General features: G+C 45.2%; 1 protein-coding gene across 1 annotated transcript in view; it reads left to right on the forward strand.

Annotated features, from left to right (window-relative positions):
• The window catches only part of Drgx (dorsal root ganglia homeobox), a 32,760-nt gene extending 16,643 nt beyond the window's left edge, over positions 1 to 16,117 (forward strand). The window contains exon 6 of the mRNA XM_042696535.1: positions 15,852 to 16,117. Within this exon, the coding sequence (XP_042552469.1) occupies positions 15,852 to 16,117 (266 nt within the window). The remainder of the gene's footprint in view (positions 1 to 15,851) is intronic.
• The last annotated feature ends 6,371 nt before the right edge of the window (positions 16,118 to 22,488 follow it).

Raw genomic sequence — 22,488 nt, forward strand, 5'->3', positions numbered from 1 at the left:
TTAATTTTTCTATGGTTTTTTAATAAAGGTGATGTACAGAGGGGTTACAGGTACATAAGTCAGGTAATGAGTACATTTCTTCTTGGGCAATGTTTCTCCTAGGCATTGTTTTGGTGGGTGCAAAGCTCTTGCCTTATAAGCATGGAGCATTTGTATGTGGCTTGGGGCTTGTTAAATATGCTGAGTATCTTAAAGTTCTGATGCTCTTTTATTTTATTTTTGTTGGTTATGGGGCTTGAACTCTGGGCCTAGGCACTGTCCCTTAGCTCTTCTGCTCAAGGCAAGCACTCTATCACTTGAGCTATAGCACCACTTCCGGCGTTTTCTGTTTATGTGATGCTGAGGAATTGAACCCAGGGCCTCATGCATGCAAGGCAAGCACTCTACCACTGAGATCTTCCCAGCCCCAGTACTGATGTTCTTAAAAGATGCTTTATGAGCCAGGTGTCCATGGCTCATGCCTGTAATCTTAGTTATTCAGGAGGATGAGGATCACAGTTCAAAGCCAGCCAGGGCAGGAAAGTCCCTGAGACCCTTATCTTCAATTAATGACTAGAAGACTAGAAGTGGTACTGGGGCTCAAAGTGATAGAGAGCTAGCCATGAACAAACAGAGCTCAGGGACAATGCCTAGGCCCTGAGTTCAAGCCCCATAGCCAACAACAAAAGAAAGAAAAGAGGTGTGTGGTTGTTTAGATCAGAGACAGTTCCCCCGCCCCCCGCCCCTTTTTCCACATCACCATCTTTCTATTCTGAGGCTGCTGCTCTGTGCCAACCAGGCTTCTGGATTTGGTCAGGGTGGCTGAGAGGCAGCTGTGGGGCTGGAGGTTTGGGGGTGCTTGTGCAAGAGGCTCAGTGTTTGAGAATGCAGAAAGGCTTGTTCATATCTATGAAAAGACATATCTATGTATGCTAGTTGCAGGGCTCAGGTAATGGGAGGCAGGGAGTAAACAGAAAGTGAGCAGTGGCCGCTTTTGGTGGATGAGAGGCCCATGTGTGCAGTCCGCTGTGGTTGGGCAATCATGAGAAGCAGGTGTGAGACCAGAGTCCTGGCTCATCAAGCAGGTGCTTGGCCAGCACTGGGCTACCCCCAGCCTGGATTAAGGCAGCTAGATAGCTCAGGCCAGACAGAGCAGATCATTGAAAAGCAGGCAGCTGGCAAGCACAGAGTCCCAAACCAAGGGCTGTGGAGGGATCCACCTGGGTGAACCCTGGTTTGCCTATTCTCCAATTATGCCATTACTGATACTCTTTGCCTCTATTTGCTCATCTGACAAATGGGCAGCCTGCCCCTGCTGGGCTGACTTTGTAAGACATAGGCCAAGGAGAGCATGAGTGAGGACGTTTGAGGCCCTTGGTATATGGTTGCACTTTTAGTACTATTACTGTTCATCAGAGTCCTCCACATGCACTCCTGCGCCAGAGCTCAGGTCCCATTACCTTCTGAGAGCCCATGGAAGTATCAGGTACTCTTAGACTTTCCCCTTCTCCCCAAGCTTTATTGCTTTGGAAATTCATCCTTTCTGTAAGTCCCATGATTCGTATTTTCACAATGCTAAGGTTTTTTTTCCCCTCCTACTTCTTCTGTGCCTTGCAGAAGTACCTAGCCATGGCTGCTTCGGGCTTTCACAGGATGATCATCACCACCACCATCACCTCCTCCTCTTCCTCCTCCTCCTCTTTCTTCTCCTCTTCCTCCACTTATTGTCCTTCTTCTTTTTCTTCTTCTTGTCAGTCATGGGACTTAAATTCAGGGACTGGGCTCAGTCCCTGAGCTCTTTGCTCAAAGATAACATGCTACCACCCGAGCCACAACTCCACTTCCGGTATTCTGGTGGTTAATTGGAGATAAGAATCTCACAGACTTTCCTACCTGGGCTGACTTTGAACTGTGGTCCTCAGATCTTAGGCTCCTGAATAGCTAGGATTACAGACGTGAGCACTAGCACCCAGCTCACAGGATGTTCTTTGCATCTGCTATGGCTGGAGAGGTGTTGCCCTGCTAGGCAGGCTGGCAGGGCTGACAGTAGCAGGAGTTATTAACTTTTGTTTGTAGATGATGATGATGATGATGATTATTATTATTATTGTCATTATTTATGGTAGTATTGGGGCTTGAACACAGGGTCTGGTGCTCTTGTTTGGCTTTTTGGCACAAACCATTTGAGTCACACCTCCACTTCTGGCTTTTTGCTGGTTAAGTGGAGAAGAGAGCCTCACAAACTTATCTGCCCAGGCTGGCTTTGAGCCTTGATCCTCAGTTCTCAGCCTCCTGAGTAGCTAGGATTACAGGCATGCACAGCTGCACAATAGCATATTTTGTGAGTGCATATTCTTTGGAAAACCTCAGATAAGAAAGCAGCAGGACCTAGCCTATGCAGGGGAGGTTTGCACTAGGATGGATATTCAGAGAAGCAACCTTAAGAATTGTCCTGCACTGTGATCACAATTCATTAATGTGGAAGTTATTCATGGCCAGAGAGTTTGTTCCAGGGTTTGTTCTGGGGGAAGTGCTGACTACAGGCTGGGCAGGTACAGATGGGGGTCGGATTGCTGCAGGGAGTGGAGGAGGCATATGCTCCCTGGACCACTAAGCCTGATGCCTCTAACCTGTGATTGTCAGAGCTGGATGTGATGTGGAGAAAAATAACAGCTGCTAGCACCTACCATGTGGGCCACAGCTCCACTTCTGGCCTTTTTGAGATAGGTTTTAGTGGAGATAAGAGTATCATAGACTTTCCTGCTGGGCTGGCTTTGAACCACCATCCTCAGATCTCAGCCACCTGAGCAGTTGGGATTACAAGCGTGAGCCGCAGGTGACCAGCTTACAGAGAGTGTTTATAACTCCCTGTCTACGTGTGCTGAGAGAGTCCCAGCAGCTCTCCTGCCCTGGACTGGTCAGCCTCTTGGGAGGGGCATGATATCTGACCTTCCCCAAACAGAAGGAAACAGCCCACTGGCCTAAACTGCCTGATGGGGGCAGTCAGGTCTTGATGCTGAGTCAGGCCTGAGGCCAGAGAAACCCAGCAGAACAATGCAGTCTGACCTGATGCCTACTTCTACCTCTCTATACCTGCTCCAGGAGAGGTGGGAGGGGTCCAGCTGATCCAGCTGGGAGGAGTCTGGGCACAGATGGGCTAGAGCTGGCATCCAGGCTTCACCAGCCTGGCCTGGCCGGTTGGTTGTAAAGATAGAAGGAGAGGCTATTAGATAATGCTCTTTCACCTACTCTCACCCCTGGGGCATTCAGTAGTTGCCAGTGACTGTAGTAGCAGCCCTGACTCTGCATTGCATGTGTGAGAAAGGAAAGGCATGGTCCGTGCTGAGAGAGAGTCCAGCATGTCCATCCCAACAACAAGTCTCCTTAGTGTGACCCAAACCGAGGGACTCTCCACTTCCTGCCTTAATTTCCAAGACAGGCCACAGTGCCAGCTTTTGAGATGGAAAAAATACTGTATTGAATCCTGATCCTCAGATCTCAGCCTCCTGATTAACTAGGATTATAGGCATGAGCCACTGGCGCCCAGTGCCTAGCATCACAGTAACATGTGTTTTGACTGTCATAAAACCTTTGCCCATAAAGGCCCAGGCTCAGAAGTGGCCACTCTCCTCAGAGCCTACAAAAGCTTCCCTTCTTTCATCTTCAATTTTCCTTTATTCTGTGAATCTAAAAAAGCACGTCCTTGCCAGTTCCATTCCAAGCTTCTCAGGAGGCTAGGGGTCCTGCCTACTATGGCTACTCTGAGACTAGGCTTCTGTGGGCTCTGTCTCTTTGTGGGTGTGTGAGTTAAAACTGGCCTGTTCATGGACTGGACTATTATCTCTTTTTTTTTCTTCTGATTTCTTGCAAGGTCAGATGAACAACTTAGTTTGGGCTTGGTGGCACAAATGACTCCATATTGATTTGACATGTTGGGCCCAGTGCAGGAGCTCAGTCTAAACTAATGGTGTTTGGAGGTCAGGGATTCTGAGATCAAATTTGTGACTGATTCGATTCCTAGTGAGGATCTCTTCCTGGCTTACAGTGCCCACTTTCCATGTCCTTACATGACAGAAAGAGAGACTACCCTGCTAACTTTTATGATGAGATGACTTTCCCATAGAGGTCGGCATTCTGAGCCGAGCACTTGTGGTTGTAATTCTCGCTACTGAGGAGTATATGTGTATATATGTGTGCATATGTGTGTATATGCACATGTGCACACATATATTCATGTAAATACATGTGTATGCAATGTATTTACATGTATTCCTGAATAGCTATATATATGTACATATACATGTATGCACGTATACATTTATGTATGCTGACTTATTTATTTAATTGAAATTTTGAAGTTGTGCTATGGTTGCCCAAACTGCCCTTCAATTCCTGAGCTCAGGGCATCTTCCTCTTTCTGTTTCCCAAGTAATCTTAGGTGTGACAAAAATAGATATCCTCGTTTTATTTTAATTTAAAAAATGTTTTATTAAGATATGCTTAACTGCTCAATTTGTCCACTAAGGTACAGAATTTAATGATTATTTTATGGGTGCCAATACTGGGTTTCAACTCAGGGTCTGAGCACTGTTCCTTAGGTTTTTCTACTCAAGACTGAGCTCTACCACTTTCTTTAGTCACACCTCCATGTCTGCATTTTTGGTGGTTAATTGGAGATAAGAATCTCATGGGCTTTTCTGCCCAGGCTGGCTTTTGAATTACAATCCTCACATCTAGTCTCCTGAGCAGTTAGGATCACAGGAGTGAGCCCTGGTGCCCAGCTTCAAGTCAGTGATTTTTAGCTGGTTTGATGAGTTGTACAGTAATCATTGCATCATTTTAGAGCATTTTCATTGTCTGCTACCCATGGGTGGACAGCCATTTCCCTCAAGCTTCCCGGCCCTAAGAAACCACAAATCTATTCTCTGTCTCTCTAGTTGATGGCCATTTTGTCATTGCTGTCATGGGCATTTCGCAGAATGCACTATCTTCAGTGCACGCCACCGACGCCACCTGTCCTTGCTTTATTCTTGATCCCCTGGAGATGCTTTCAAAGTCTCATGGTTGCACAGAGTCTTTACTTCATCAAACAGGCAGACTTTCTTCTTGTCCTAGTTTTATTATTTTAAAAAGTCATAAAGACGAATGCATGTTGAATTTCACCAAGTACGTTTCCTGCCACTATGGAGATGATTGCATGATATTTCTTCCTCAATATATTAAGATGATGAATTATTTTGATTGATTTCCTCAATGTTAAACCAACTGCACATTCCTGAAATAAGCCCAAATTAAAAGTGACATGTTATCTTTTTAATAGATGGCTGGATTTGGTTTGCTAATATTTTCTTTAAGGTTTTGGCATTTATGATTGTGAAATTGGTCAGTGATTTTTCTTTTCTTATCATCTCCAGACTACATTTTATTGAACTGTGATTGCCATAAATATCAGTTGTCCTTTGGGATCCAGGGGATTGCAGTAGCTTCCACAGATACCGAAGTTTGTAGGTGCTCAAATCTTTATAATAAATTTGCATAATATTTGCATGGAACATACACACCTTCTCCTTTACACCCTGTCCAATATACAATATAACTGATAACAATATAAATGCTAGATAAGCAATTATTATACTTGTTGTTTAGGATTTTTTTAAAAAGCCTGTGCATGTTTTGCACAGAAGTAGTTTTTCTCATATATATTCCTTCTCTGGCTGGTTAAATCCACAAATGGGAACCTATGCATACAGGAGGCTGATTGTGCAATAAAACATCAACTCTTATTTTCTCCTGGTTCTAAGGACTAGCTGGGCTCTGCTAGACAGCTCTTCTGCTGATTTCGCTTGGGGTCTCCCAGAGGGTTGCAGCCAGCTGGGAGCTAAGTCTGAAACTCCTCTTTCTCTTTCTCCATAGCGATTTTACCACAGCCAATTTGGGGTAGGATTGGGTGGCAGTTGGGTTCCATGTGTCAAAAAGCTGAGGTTCTCAAACTGTGCAGTCACACCTAGAATAGGCAGACTGTCATCTCTGATGAGTTGTAGTGATTAAGGTGAATGCCATAGTTGGGCAATGGTGGCTCATACCTGCACCTAGCTACTCAGGAGATGGAGATCTGAGGATCATGGTTCAGAGCCACAACAAAAAAAAGAGAGGGGGGAGAGAGGAAGGAAAGGAGGGAGGGAGGAAGGGAGGAGAGAGGAAGGGAGGGAAGGAAGGAAGGAAAGAAGGAAGGAAGGAAGGAAAGAAGGAAGGAAGGAAGGAAGGAAGGAAGGAAGGAAGGAAGGAAGGAAGGAAGGAAGGAAGGAAGGAAGGAGGTCTGTGGCTTGGGAGAGAGGCAGGCAGGGCAACTGGGAATTCTGGGAGAGAAAAGTCATGGGCTCCCACAGAGACAAAGAAGAGCATGCCCACGTGAGGCACGCAGAGGGAGGAAGTCCCTCTGCATGGGATGAGGAGGTCTTGAAGGAAGCTCAGGGAATGCCAGTGAGTATGGACCCCATACTCAGAAAGCACATGCAAGGCGTAAGACTGTCATGGTTCATCCTCTTGTTGAGCGATGGTTCTGTGTACGTGTGCTGTGGTTGTTGCTAGTGTCAAGGGAGTAAGGCTGAGAGGATGTTTAGGGTTTGGGCTTGGATGTCTGTGACTGAGGACTGCATCCTACATGCATTTTCTTGCCAAGGGATGAGGGCTCCCAGCCACCAGGTTGTAGTGACTAAGACCCCTGGTGTTTTGGTGGATTTGTGACATGGTGCTCGAGGAAGGAAAGACAGACTTGCACAAGGTATGTGTGGAGCAAGGACTCCAGGGGACAAGACATGGTCCTGTCTTACACCTTGGAAAAACATCTCTCTAGGCTACAGTGGGGGAAACTGAGACCTACTGGAGAGATGGGGCTTTCCAAGGTCATGGAGCATGTCTGGCAGAGGCAGGACAGCTGAGGGCCCAGGTATGTACCTCTCAGCTCCCTGTATTGATTCCAGTCCTTGGAAAGGCACCCGCTGTCATCCTCTGGCTTAAAACAGAACCCTGCAGCTAATTTTCCTGAAGTCATTTCCTTTGGGTGCTGACGGACCTGCACTTCCTGTTGATCAATGGGACCCCAGAGTGCAAGGAGATGAGCAGAAGGCTTTGAGCCAGTGCCAGAGGCAGCGGGAGGCAGGGGAAAAAACAGCCTATGCTAGTGCCCATGGGATCTGCTTGACCTTGCAGAGACATTCAAGGTGAAATGGAGCAGTTGAAGTGACCCTGGGACTTTGTCACAGCCCACAGCTCTGGTCTGAGTGGTTGGTGAGAGTTTGCAGAGGAGATAGGGAACTTACATGCGGTAGTTGAGTTGGAATTAAGGCAAGGGGTGAACTTTAGAGTTTTCACCAAAAGAATCTGTAAAATATAATAAGCTGCTGATTTTGGCATTAATCAGTTTGGGTAACTTTATTTAGATAACTTTACAGTTTCTCTATTCATGGCAAATTGAGATACTAAAATATATGCCAATTTAGTTTGAAAGGACAGATTTCTGTCCCCCTCAAATATGCACTAAATGTTTACTTTGGACCAAAATGGAGCACTTTAGTTATGGGATCAGGGATGTGAGAGTGGGACTAGGGAATTAATCATAACTCATGGTTAGAAAAGCAAAACAGCAGTCTATCAGGATCTGAGCCAAGCACTTCAAAGGGGCCCATGGTAAAACACAATGTGTTCAGGTTTGAATTTGCGCTTGCAGCACATTTGGTTATCATGAACATAGTCACTTAACAACAACAACAACAACAAACTTGAATATTGTGGGCATCTCCTAACAGTCCCACTTAAACTGTCCTCATAAACTCATAAACTCAGTCTCCTCCCTCCCTCCCTCCCTCCCCCCTCCCTCCCTCCCTTCCTCCCTTCCTCCCTTCCTTCCTTCCTTCTTTCCTTCCTTCCTTCCTTCCTTCCTTCCTTCCTTCCTTCCTTCCTTCCTTCCTTCCTTCCTTCCTTCCTTCCTTCCTTCCTTCCTTCCTTCCTTCCTTCCTTCCTTCTCTCTTTCCTTCTTTTCTGTTGGTTTTGGGGCTTGAACTCTGGGCTGGGCACTGTCCTTGAGCTTTTTTGCTTAAGGCTAGTGCTCTACCACTTTGATCCACAGCTCCACTTTTTTTTTTTTGGTAGTTAATTGGAGATAAGAGTCACATGGATTTTCTTGCCCCATCTGGCTTTGAACCGTGATCCTCACATCTCAACATGCAGATTTATGTATTTGATTATGAAAGAAAAAGAGCTACAGTTTTTATTGTGAAATGTCTCACGAATCCATGCATTCATTTTCTTGTTCGCCTCTTACATTGAGTCTGGATGGTCAACAAGAAAACAGTGCCAAGGCTCTGCCTGCCTCCCACCTCAGCTCTCACGGATCTTTATGATGAAAATGTGCTATTGGCAGAGACGAGACAGAGCTAACTTAATTTTTCCTGTCAGTCTCTGCAGTAGATCAATTAAACTGCCAAGGAGATCAAATATTTCAGACTGTATTTATTACATTAAGTATTTATGTTCAAGCTAAGCCTTTAAAGCATGATGTCATATAGGGATGGAGGCCGATTAGATCAATTCAGCAGAATTTGCTGTAACTTAATGGAAATCTAATTGTGTGTTTTAATTTAGCGTCCAGGAGGTAGTATGTTTTCCAAACAAAACAATTCTCAGGCCACATTTCAGGGCCAGATGGCTCTTGCATAGTCTTTGGTGATGGCAGGAGCTGGCTAGGTCAAAGGGATGGAGTCGTTATGGCTTTTTAGGAGTGTCTTAGGCTGAGGGTTGAGCTGGCTCTCAGGTGAAGGGATGCATTCCTGTTGATTCCCACAAAGCAGGAGGTGGACAGAGGGCTCCTGAGTTATGCGATGGTGCATCTTCAGTTCTGTATCTGTGTCAATGCTGAGGCCATCTGCCTCTAGGCATCTGCCCTTCTGGACACTGGTGTGATTCCTCACCAGCATCGTTGGATCTCTTGTCCAAAGGAAGAATGCCCATCCAGTCCCTCACACAGAACACAGGAAATCACAGACCAGAGGAAGGACATCTTTTTATGAGACTCCTACTGGGAAGCTTAGGAAAAACATAGAAAATACTGTGAAATGCCAAGAAAAACGAAGTCCTTCATAATATTAACACCTACAACCAAGCACTGTATTTCAGTATTGGTAACTACTTTGTTTTTAACCAGACTATTTGTAAACATATGTATCTCCAATGAACATTTATTTCAGAACTTGTTTATAAATGAGAAGATCTAATTTGAGAAATTTAAAAATATTCTTCAAAAACTATATGTGTAAAAGCTTACATATGCCTATGCACCACAAATCATGTGGCATATGGATTGCATATGCTCATATACTATTATGTGCATAAAATCCCCTTCCCCCCGCAACCAGGGGTTCTGAATCCATAGATTCAACTAAACACAAATCAAAGGTGTTTGAAAACTATTTCATCTGTACTGTTCCTAGATATGAGAGCATAAAAGCTATTTACATTGCATTAGGTATTAGAAAAAAATCTAGAGATGACCTAAGGTATGTGGGAGGATTAAGTAGGTTAAATTCAAATATGATATCATTTTATATAACAAGATTGAACATCCATGCATTTGGTCCTGGAACCAAATCATAGACCTGGGGGAATGACTATCTCAAGTGATAAAGATATACTATTCTATCTATCTATCTATCTATCTATCTATCTATCTATCTATCTATCTATCTATCTATCTATCTATCTTCTATCTGTGGTTAACTGTATTCTTAGTCTGTTTGGGCTGCTGTAACAAAATATTCCACTTGAAGCAAGCCATCTTTTTCTCACAGTTCTTGAAATCCAGTGTTTCAGTATATGGCAGATTTGGTGTCTGGTGAGGGCTCAGTTCTTGTTTTGTAGAGAGCTTCCGCATGGGGGAAGAGACAAGACAACCCTCTGGTGTCTCTTTCACAAGGGGATTAATCCGCAGGGCCTCTACCTTCGTGTTCTATTTGCCTTCCTGATTCCCTGCCTCTATTTACCATTGCCTTAGGGTTAGACTGTCTATAGGAGAATTTGGGGGGAAATGGAAATCTTAAGTCCTGAGTATGTTCATTTTACACCTTCGCACATCTGCCAACATGGGGCTGTGCTGGCTTACTGTTCCTTCTCCTGTCTTTTGAAGCTGAATACACCAACAACACTCAATGTACATGTGTGATAAAGGAAGTGGGAAATGTGAAATGAATATTTTGTTAGTCTTCTTTTCATGGCATCAAATAAACCCTTGGTATCTGTGGGTGCATGTTGCCAAGGAGATCATCATTGAGGGAAAAAGCACAAATACTCAGGATGCACAGGACTATACTGCAGATGCCTGACTCATATTTTCCCACAATGCTCCCCAACTTCCACTAAAGACAAGGCTGCCTTTCAACAAATCTAACATTTTCACTTTATCACTTAAATTAGAGTGTGTTAACTTTTATCTTGCTAGCAAAGCACCATTTGATTTTTTGGAGTGTGTATATTTTTTTTTTATGAAACTAAGCATAATCAGGATGGGTTAGCTGTACAATTTTGTCATAGCTGTGTTATGTTCTCGATGGCTGCCTTTACAGTGGGTTACTGTGAATCGTTAGGCTTTTCATTGCTATATGACATATTAAGTTAACTTCCTTTGTAGCTAATTTAATTTTTGGCCCATGATTATACACTGTTGACTGAAGACAAAAAGAGGAACAACAAACACCATCATCACCAACAAACCACCCACTCCTGCTATTTATTCTTCTTCTGGAGTTCCAAGTCTAGAAATCTAACAACTGAAAGTTGAGGTTTTGGGTGTGTATTTGGCTTGCTCCTCAGAATTCTCTTGGCAAAGTATTCTGCCTTCTGATCAGATGGAAGGCTTTGACAAGGAGCAAATACAGCTCTCAGTTAGTATCAGGGGGATTCCAGTACCCTCAGCACAACTTGGGTTCCTCAGTGGGCACTGGAGTAGGATGTGAAATGTGATCTTGAACTCTCCTTTTGTTTGTATAGAATTAGGGAAGTAAGATTTGCTATCGGATATTTTGTAGATGTCATCCAAGGTAAGTGTATTAAGTAGAGAATGTGGAAGCTTAGAAAGATTTAGAGTGGCTTCACTTAGTTTTGGACTTTATAACACTGTGAGAAAGTATCACTTAGTAATTCCATATCTCTTTCAATTAATATTCAGAGTTCCACAAGGAATTCAACAGTCTCACTTTACCACCTTAATCACTTTTTGTTGTTGTTGTTGTTGTTGCTCATGGGGATTGAACTCTGGGCCTGGGCACTGTCCCTAAGCTCTTCAGCTCAAGGTGAGCACTTTACCACTTAAGATACAGCACCAAGTGGAGCTGTGGCTCAAGCAGTAGAGCGCTCGCCTTGAGCTGAAGAGTGCAGGGACAGTGCCCAAGCCCAGAGTTCAAGCCCCATGACTGACCAAAAAAAACAAAAACAAAACAAACAACAACAACAACAAAAAAGATACAGCACCACTTCTGGTTTTCTCCAGTTAAAATTTTGCTGCCCGGGCTGGCTTTGAACTGCAATCCTCAGTTCTTAGCCTCCTGAGTAGCTAGGATTACAGGCGTGAGCCACTGGCACCCGGCCACCTTAACCACTTTTTTTTTTTTTTTTTTTTTTTTTTTTTTTTTGGGGGGGGGTCCAGTTGTGGGGCCTGAACTCTGGGCCTGGGCGCTGTCCCTCAGCTCTTCAGCTCAAGGCTAGCGCTCTACCACTTGAGGCACAGCGCCACTTCCGGCTTTTTTCTTTTTGCTTATGTGGTGCTGAGGAATCAAACCCAGGGCCTCAGGCATGCAAGGCAAGCGCTCTACCACTGAGCCAACTTCCCAGCCCCTCACCTTAACCACTTTTAAGTGTATATTTCAATAACTTTAAGTATACTTCCAGCCCTCTACATAGGTAAATTCCACATCCTCAGATTCAATTAACTGATAGAAAATAATTGGAGAAAAAAACATCTGTGCCAAAAATGTACAGATCACTTTTCTTGTCATGATTCCCTAAACTATATAGTATAAGAAATGTTTGTTTAGTGTTTGTGTCATTTGAGGCATTTACATGTCATCTAGCATGATTTGGAGTATAGGAGAGAATATTGCAGGTTCTGTGCATATGTATTGCCATGATGCTCTAGGTGATTTAACCATCCTTGGATTCTGGTACTCACAGGGACTTCCAGCAGCCAGTTTCCTGTGGATACTGAGGGACAACTTTAATCACACTGTGACACCACTCTAGAATGCTGTTTTTGTTTTGTAAAACTGAAACTATACTTGTTTTTTAATTTTTATTTTTTTATTGTAAAGATACTGTACAGAGAGTTACAGTTACATGAATAAGGTAATGAGTACTTTGAGCATTGTTACCCCCTCCTTTGTTTTTCCCCTACTATCCTCTACTTGTTAACCAACAGCTCCCTAGGCCCAATTCACCCCAGCTCTGAGTTCACCATTTGACTTCTCCCTGTAAATTTCTCTATTCCAGATACTTCCTGAGTGGAGTCATGTTGGGGCCTATTTCATTTAGCATGTCCTTGAGGTTTGTGTTATCACTTTGGATGGCATTCCTTCTTTTTAAAGTGGAATGTTGCTCCCTGCTGTGCATGGCCCTCACAATTCTTAACTACAGTGTTTTCTAGAGTCCTTCTGTTTTTCAGTTTCCCATCTGACTAGAATTGAGAGTGAGTTGTGAACCATATTCTCCTTCCTGCCACAGACTTGATTCTGAGTTATTGTATTCATTGTAACCCCCCTCCCTCTCTCTCTTTCTCTCTTTCTCTCCCTCTGTGTGTGTTGGTACTGGGGCTTGACCTCAGGGTTTTTTGTTCAAGGCTAATGTCTGTCAGCTGTACCTCCAGTTCTGGCAAAATTTTCCACTTCCCCAAAGTGTGTTGGTATGAGGCTGTTGGTATGAGGCTACGTCAGTATGAAGCCATTGGGAGCCATGGAACATTTACCACTGGGGATCCGACCTAGTGCACACCAGGCTAGAAGCCAGCCAACCACATTGGCTCAGGGAACTAGCTCTCCAAAGGTTCATTTTCTCTTCCCATTAAAGAATTAAAAGGCAGAAAACTGTTTAAGGTAAACTGAGTAAGTTTATTTGAAAGTGAAAAGAAAGCTGTGAAAGTAACTAATGAAGCTCTCCATCTGGAGAGGGGCCCAGAGTCCAATGGTGTCCTCTGGGAGGGCCATTATTATAGCATGGGGCTCCTCCCGTATCTCCTCCCTTGGCTGTGTGCTGCTTGTCTGATGGCCTGTGCATGTGCAGCCCTGGCTTTTTTCGTTGGTTGCCAGGAACCCAGGGCAATATGGGAAGAAGAAGCATTTGAGTAGAAAGAAACATTTGAGGTAGAACATGAGGCATCATGGGAACAAGAACTGCTCTGATGGAACATGTTATTGGCTACATGTTATGTTGCCACTTTGTATCCCTAACAGTTCCCCTTTCTGTCTCTCATTTTGCTATCATTTACTAACTTACTTTACTTACTTACTCATTTATTTACTTATTTATTTTGTAGTTGTGTAATTCCTGAGGCTTGAATTTAAGGCATAGGTGCTGTCCCTGAACTTTTGTGCTCAAAGCCAGCACCCAACCACTTGAGCCACAGCTCCTCTTCTGGCTTTTTGGTAGCTAGCTGGAGATAAGGGTCTTACAGACTTTCCTGCCTGTTCTGGCTTCAAACTGCTATCCTTAGATCTTAGCCTCCTGACTAGCCAGGATTATAGGAATGAGCTACCAGTGCCTGGTTTGGAGTCCTATTTTTGACACAGCCCCTCAGCTCCAGATTATGACTCCCTTTAGCTATTCCAGTGCAGCTCACCATGTCTACTTGCCAGTATCTCCAGAAGAAGTAATAATTGTGTAAGAAGTCTATACCTAGGATTGGACTTGGTCTAAGTGCTTACCTAACAATCGCTTCAGAGACTCTCAATCCCTCTTTCTCCTGCGGCTGTAAGCAATAGCTAACTGACGGTTCATGAAATGGTTAGATCCAGACTAGACAGTAAGAATCTATGTCCCAACAACTTTGCTACCATCTAAAAATCATTTTTTTTCTTCTGGAAATGGGGTATGGACTTGAGGCCTCAGTTTTGCTTGGATTGCTTGCTCAGCTGATGCTCTTACCACTCAAGCCACACCTCACACTTCTAGCTCACCTTTTTGCTATTTATTAAGTCTTGAGGACTTTTCTGCTTGACTGGCCCCAATCTGCCACCTTCAGCATCTCAGTATCTTCTTCCTCTCCCTCTCTCTCGCTTCCCCTTTACTCTCCCTCCTCCCCCCCCCCCCCCCTTTCATTTTCTGTGCCGGTACTGAGGCTTGAACTCAGGGCTTCATACTTTCCTTTGGCTTTTTTTCCTTAAGACAAGGCTGGTGCTCTACCACTAAAGCCACACCTCCATTTCCAGCTTTATTTTTGGTAGATAACTGGAGATAAGAGTCTTACAGGTTTTCCTGCCCAGGCTGGCTTTGAACCAAGATCCTCAGATCTCAGCCTTCTGCATAGCTAGGATTACAAGTTTGGACCACTGGTGCCTGGCTTTTAACATTTCTTTTTAATGGGTTGTGTATCTGGTGGACACACAGAGACACACTTAGAACACTCTGTATTTCTAATGCTAGAGTGGTACCAGATTTCTTATTTTATACTGCACATGGACACTTGCAAAATTTCACTTCACAAAGATACAACACCCTTCAAAGCAATACAATATGCTCTCACATTTAAGTCAGGAGCAGCTCAGAGCAAGCAGCTTGCATGACATCTGGCATTTAAAATATCCCTGCAGAGCTCCTCAGTAAATTCTTGCAGGTCCTCTCGGCATAAAGTAATGTGGAGTTACTTCATTGGGTCCATATCGTAATCTTATGATGTCAGTGTTCTCTCTGTCTCTCTTTCTCTCTCTGTTTCTCTCTGTCTCTCTTTCTCTGTCTCTCTCTGTCTCTGCCTCTCTCTGTCTCTGTCTCTCTGTCTCTCTGTCTTTTTTTTTTTTTTTTTTTTTTTTTAGGTCCAGTTGTGGGGCCTGAACTCTGGGCCTGAGCACTGTCCCTCAGCTCTTCAGCTCAAGGCTAGCGCTCTACCACTTGAGCCACAGCGCCACTTCCGGCTTTTTTCTTTTTGCTTATGTGATGCTGAGGAATCGAACCCAGGGCCTCAGGCATGCAAGGCAAGCGCTCTACCACTGAGCCAACTTCCCAGCCCCTGTCTATCTGTCTTTATCTCTGTCTCTCTCTGTCTCTCTGTCTGTCGGTCTGTCTCTCTCTCTCTCTCTCTCTGTGTCTCTCTCGTACCAGTCCTGGGCTGGCACTCAGGGCCTGGGAACTGTCTTTGTGCTTTTTTGCTCAAGGCTGCCACTCTACCACTTGAGCCATAGCTCTACTTTTTATTTTTCTGGAAAATTGGAGATCAGAACCTTACAGACTTTTCTGTCCAGGCTAACCTTGAACTGTGATCCTCAGATTTCAGCCTCCTGAGTAGCTATGATTACAGGCATGATCCACCAACACCCAGCTCTCATTTTAAACATTGAAGCGAAAGCTCAGAGAAGCCAAGCTCTTGATCAAAGACCATGTGGCTGATGGATGGTGGAGCCACACAATCACCACATCCCCCTAATGCTCTGGTTATGTTTTTAACTATGAACTGGATGGTGTGCATTGTGCAGTTCTGGGGTCCTGAGCACAGGCTACTTTCCTTTTGGCCTCTGGAGCCAGATGGAATCAGTCTTGTTCCTTTGAGCCTCAGTCCTTTGCTTTCACCAAACCTTAAGAGACAAGGCTTGGTCTATGATGAAATCTGTTCTCCCTCCTTCCTCCAGGAGGCCCACTGTGCTCTTGCTGCGTCCCAGACCCCATGGGCCTCTCCTTCCTTCCCACCTATGGCTGCCAGAGCAACCGCACAGCCAGTGTGGCAGCCCTGCGCATGAAGGCCCGGGAGCACTCAGAAGCTGTCCTCCAGTCGGCCAACCTCCTGCCATCTACCAGCGGCAGCCCCAGCCCGGCCACCAAGCCAGCACCCCCGGACGGCAGCCAAGACAAGACCCCTCCCACCAAGGAACAGAGCGAAGGAGAGAAGAGTGTTTGAGAGTCCAGAGTACCCTGCCTGGTGTGCCCTCTCCCATGCTCCTGCTTTCCCCAGCCAGCCTCAGCCCTGCAAACTCAGAACAGCAAGGAGACGCTTGCTGCTTGGGCCTCCTCCTCATGGATGCAGGATGGGAACTCCATGCCTGCAGCTCCCTTGGCGCCTGGACAGTCCCCTCTGGAGTCCCACCGTTGGGCTGTGTTGTCCTGGCTCTTTTTGGTGTCATGTCCCTGGTACTGGGGGAATCTGGAAGTCACTCTCTGATGAGACCCCTGGGATTTTTCCATCCAGACCTAGAAGTCTGGAGAGAGGGGGATTATGGCTCCTGTCCCCTCCTTGGGTCACCTTTGAAGGTCTTGTCAACTCCAGGTACTGTGGTGTAGACCATCCCAGAGAGATAATCAGGGCTTAAATCTCATGATAGGAGATGGGACTGAACATGTTACATTGCTTAAGAACCTCAGAACTGGTGGACTCCCAACCAACTGTTGTTGGTCAAGACTTTTATCTTGTTGAGGGGTATTTCTGATGATGGGCGTGGTTTGAAGGTGAGGTAATGTGGGGGTGGAGAAGGGCTGAGGGGACACAGCATGTTCCCAGGGAACATGATGGCACTGCCCTGGCAGGAGTCTCTCTGCTGGCCATATCTGGCCAGGGAGGCCAGGACATTCTGACTGGCCTTGAACTCCGTGACCTGGGAGCTGCCATCTTGACACTGTGGGCAGAAAGCAAGCCCTTGCAATGGAACTGCCTATCACAGGGTCCTGCCTCTTGCCGGAAGAGATCTGGAGATTGGTAGGAAATTGACCAACTGGAAATCAGCTTTCTGGCCCAGGCAAGGATGAGACCCTTGCTGAAGAGGAAGCTTCTAAAAATGCCTCCTAAATACTTAGGCATCCAGATGCCTCACCTCTCAACAAGTATCTATCTGGTACATGGAGGACCATCTCCAGAGATGATTTTTTTTTTTAACTGGAGGGAAGAAAAGTAGGAAATGAGATGAGACAAGACTGGTAGATGGGCAGAGAAGAAACTTATGAAAGATGGTTTCCTTGTGGTATGGAGAGAATGGATTCCCCAAAGCCAAATTTCTTAGGATTTCTGTTTCAATCAAGTGGGACTATTTGCTCTTGCATAGATGGTGACTTTGAAGAGATCAAAGGGAGAAATGTGCAATACCGTGAGCCCTGCCCCTCACCTACTCCTACAAGGTGTTGGGGGTCTTTTGATGGCTTTTGCTGATGATTTTTTTCCATGCAAAAACAGTTATTGCTTTGATGGTGATTTTTCTTCCAGTTATTATAATCAAATGGTTCTACTTTCAGATCCTCTGCCCTCTTTTTAGCCTCCTTCCAATATTTCCCCCAATAATACTCCCATGTGTATTGTGCCTCGTCTATAATTACCACAAAGTGTTTGAAAAAACACTGTCTCCTTTAAAAAAAATCAGATCCTTCCTCCTGCTGTATTTTGCTTGTTGAGTACAAAGATGAAACAATTTGCCAAAAAGCTTCTGTTTCCCTGTAATTACGAATGTTCCGTTGAGCGATGTAAGCTCGAGCCCTTATGCACACTAAGTCTTCAATCTAATTGTTTGATTAAACTCGTATTTCCTCCAGAAAGGTACATAAATAAGTGAACTGTTGGGCAAATTAAGAATACTTAACAGCATTGCATCCGAAAAGTAGTTACGCTGATTAAATTTTGTGTCCTTGAGGACTTTCAGGAAATTACTTTTGATCGTCAATAACACAATTAAGTAAACTACACACACATTAGCATGAATAATTGATAAGAAATTATGTATTACCACGAAGCACTGATTTAATAATTCATGACGCAACACTCCAGTGACTGTGCAAAACTGGAAAACATCAAAAAAAATCTGCCTGACGTTACGGAAAGAAGGGGAAAAAGCCAGCGCCAAATCTCTGCAGAAATATTGAGTACTTAGTTTTGTTGTACAAAGGCAAAACAACAACAAGAAGAAAAAAACAAAAACAAAAAGTAACTGGTGCATGATGTAGTTTTTGTTTGTTTAAATACCCAAATAAATTTAGAAGAGTTAAAACAAAAACCTAAAGATTTCAGGTCCTCTCTTTGTTCTTTCTGGTCCTGGTCCTGAGGCTGTGGTGTGGGGTGGGTTCTGTGGCTCTGTACTCCTCTACTTTGGCCAGTATGCAAATGGAACCTCTCAGAAACTTCCAGAAAGGCTTTGAGGCTTTGGCTTGGGAACCTTCTCAGCAGATGCTGGGACAAGACAGAGTCTCCTGTGTAAGCTAGAGTTCTCCCCAGGTGCCTGTGCCACTAGGAGTCAGGCTTTGGTCCCCGGAAGGATGGGCATGGCCTTGTTCATTCCTCTTCAAGGCCGTCCTTGGTGAAGAACCCTTTGGGGCAGCGTGGGTAGAAACTTGCAGATTGCCCTGCTTCCAGATGTTCATAAGATGACTGTAAAAGGCAGCTGAGCTTCAGTCTGGGAAGGAGGCCCAAGCTCCGGGGATTGATTGATTGATTAATAATTATTATTCATTTATTAGTTGAAGCACTCCAAAGAGCATGTCTTAATGCACTCCAGGCTGGGAGAATAGAGCCTAGAAGCCACTGAAATCAGGGCCTGGGCAGTGGCCTGGCCCATCCCACTCATCCCATGCATCCCATGCATCCTATCTGAGAGGAGCCCTGAGAGGAGGAGACACAGTCAGGAGACAGGGGCAGGGTAGGCTGCTTTGGCATAAGACACTGGGGAGCTCATCTTTTCTCTTCCTCCTTTTCTTTTCTTTTCTCTCTTTCTTTTTCATCCTTCCTTTCCTTTCCTTTCTTTTCCTTTTCCCCTCCCTTCTTCTCTTCCCTTTTCCCCCTCCCTTCCTCCCTCCTTTTCCTTTCCTTCCTTCTTTCCTCCTTCCTTCCTTCCTTCCTTCCTTCCTTCCTTCCTTCCTTCCTTCCTTCTTTCCTTCCTTCCCTTGCTTATTTATGCAAGACCAGCTCCTGGGTCTTCCTTAGATTCACTAGCTAATTGTGTGTGTGTGTGTGTGTGTGTGTGTGTGTGTGTGTGTGTGTATGTGTGTGTACTAGGATTTGAACTCAGGATCTCATGCTTCCCTTTGGCTTTTTTACTCAAGACTAGCACTACTGCTTAAGCCATTTCTCCATTTCTGGCTTTTTGCTGATTAAGTGGAGACAAGAATCTCATGAGTTTGGTGCCAGTGGCTCATTCTTATAACCCTATCTACTGAGAAGGCTGAGATCTGAGGATGGCAGTTCAAAGTCAGTCCAGACAGGAAAAGTCCATGAGACTCTTATCTCCAATTACAGAAAAAAGCCAGAAATAGAGTGCTAGCCTTGAGCAAAAGAAGCTCAGGGACAGTGTCCAGGCCCTAAGTTCAAGGCCCAGCAATGGTAAAAAATGGTAAAAAAAAAAAAAAAATCAAAAGAATCTAATAGACTTTTCTTCCTAGGCTGACTTTGAACTGTCTAGAATTACAGATGTGAGCCCCCAGTGCCAGATAAGCTCAGCTAATTTAATTCCAACAGTCAATCTATAAGGTAAACACAGATTGTGTATCTCCAAAGTCGGAGATGCTTCAAAACTAACAATTCTTCATGAGTGTTGACATGACATCACAAATGGGAAATTCCATACCATAAGAACTGGTTTTATATACAAAATTACTAAAAAGATTGTATAAAATTACCTTGGGGCTGTGTAAAGTGCCTATGAAACCTATGTGAATTTTGTGGTTCCCTTCTCAAGATGCTTATGCAAATATTTCCAAATCTGAAAAAAGTATCCCATATCTGAAACACTTTAATCTCCAGCATTCTGGATAAGGGATGTACAGCTCTGTTCCTATTTGTCAGATAGGGAAACTGAGGCCAGGAGGGTAGGGCGACTGGCTGGTGGCCATGTTGTTTTCTGTCATACAATGAACACTTAACAGGTGAATTTTTAGGATGAACTGTTTCCTTAAGACCCTAGAAAGCAGTCAAGGGTCCTGGTGTGTTTGAAAGACTGCGAGTATTAGCCTGTCAGGAGCGGGTCCCAAAGAGATTTGATGGTACCCAGAGGTTCTTAGGCCTCTCAGACGTGTGCATATGTGTTTTAGAGGAGGCCACCACCAAGGTATTCCAAGATTTAACCACTCCACGTAAAGGACACTCTTTTCTTAATTTTCTGGCTTCACAAGATAATGTAAAACGTTGACAAACGCGGAGTCCAGCTTTGCAGACGAAGAGTACATTTGGCCTGTTTGAAATCCAACCTCTTGACACTGTATGATTGTGGGTAAGTCATTATTAACCTCTCTGTGCTTTGGTACACTCTTGCGTGATGAATGCACAGCCTCACAAGGTCACAATGTAAAGTGAATTCACACCATGTCAAGGGCTTGAGGATGTTCCTTAGGCAAAGTCTTGCAAGAAGGAGACAAGATGGTTGGGCTCTGAGTTACCAAGCCTACAGAGGGAGTTGGAGTGGCCACCTCTCTTTCCTGAGTACCCCCACAAGGTGTGTAGGACTTCCAAGAGGAGGCCTGTCCTCTGGTCTGAGGCCAGGGAAGGCAACTGAGGACTTGCCCTGGAACCTGACAGGCAGGCACTGAAGCATGATGGGAGCACAGGGAGGGAAGACAATGTTTTAGCTGCAGGGCAAGTTGAGACCAGTGTTAGTCTGAAGTGGAAGTGAGAAGGTGGGACAGGCACCAGGAGCTAGGAGAGCAACTCCTCTTCCTCCTTTGCTTCCCCACCCTGCAGTTCTGCCCCCCTTCTGCTTCTTCTCTTTGCACCTAGACTCCAGTCTTAGCTCAGCATTGATTCCCTGTGTTTGGGAATCCTGCCACCATGGTGAGTGAATGCAGTTGGTGCAGCATGGCTGGGCAAATGCCTCTGGTCCAATCAGGCATGGTATCCTGGCTGCCTTGACCCTGTGAGCCCGAGGAGCACTGGATACCCTTCTCTGGGTCCTGGGCAGAGTCTAGGATGTGCCCACTGCAGGGAGACCACATCAGGTGCAGAGAGAGGTACAGATGAGGAAGAGCCGACCTCTGCTTAGTCAAGATGACATTTATGGTCCTTAGTGACAGAAACTGTAAGAGACTTGGAATCGTATTTTTTTTTTAATAGATAAATTTAATTAATTAATTTTTGTGCCAGTCCTAGAGCTTGAACTAGGCCTAGGCATTGTCTCTGAGTTTTTGTGCTCAAGGTTAGCGCTCAATCACTTGAGCCACAGCTCTACTTCTGGCTTTTTTGGTGGTTAATTGGAGATAGGAATTTCACAGACTTTTCCTGCCTTGGCTGGCTTTGAACTGTGATTCTTGGTTCTCAACCTCTTGGGTAGCTAGGATTACAGGCATGACCCATTGACACCTGGCTGGAATAATCATTTTAAAGCTAGCTCCAGTCCTGAAGCTAGCCAGCTTATTTTCAGAAAATTCAACATTTGAGGTTTTTTTTCCCCCCTCACTAGGAATTAGCCAAAGACTTCTATGGCCTCTGTTATGGGCCCCTGCACAAGCATAGCTGTGGGCTGTGCAGCTTACACCCAGGAAACTCATATACCTGGGTACAGAGTTCCCTGTGTCCTGTGAGCTGACCCAAAGCTACTAGCCTGTGTCCATATGGTCCTGTCAGTGACAGTGAAGCTCTTGCCTGAGTTGGGCTCTCCAGGGCTGGGCTCCACGAACGACTGTCTAGTTCAGGGGGGTGGACCTGGGAGGTGCTGGGGTCTGTAGTCTCTATGACTGACCGTGAGCATCTCTCTCCATCTCCCTCCTGGCCCTGGCTGTTTTGGCAAAGCCAGATCCATTTACCCTCTCAGATTCTCCATCAGAAGATGGTACGAATGGTTTGGGCCCTCCAGACTCTTGAAGAGACATCCATCTGCCCCATCAAGACTGGCTTTGAGCCACCTTCAGCTAAGATAAGGAACCATTGCTCCCAGCTCCATCTTCTCTTTGTGTTCTTCACCCCCATCCCACCCCCTGCCTATGGGTGGAGATGGGCTGGGGGCTGGTCCTTCTCTCCTTGACTGGACTCTGAGGTCATGGAGCTGAGTAGAGGCTGAAGGAAGCCCAAGCTGTCCAAATCCATCCACTTCTCCAAATGGCTGTGGGTGAGAGACAGTCATTGTCCTTTGGCATGCTTCTCCAGGTCTGTGCGTCTGGGATTGGAGGTGGGTTCGAATGCATGGGCCAGCCGTGCTGTGGCTGTGGCTTTTCACCATCAGCTTGGAGGAACTGGCAGCAGCCTTTGCTGCTGGCTGGGGACTGTCAGGTGTTAGAAGGTCTTCAGGCACCTTCTTGGATCACATGGGGCGGCGGGAGTGGGGGTGAACCAATTGCCAATACGTGAAAGGTTCCCCAGTCAGTCTTCATCCT

This window comes from Dipodomys spectabilis, unplaced genomic scaffold (assembly GCF_019054845.1).
Source record: "Dipodomys spectabilis isolate Male_0828 unplaced genomic scaffold, ASM1905484v1 ptg000207l, whole genome shotgun sequence".
In the NCBI taxonomy this organism is placed as follows: Eukaryota; Metazoa; Chordata; class Mammalia; order Rodentia; family Heteromyidae; genus Dipodomys; species Dipodomys spectabilis.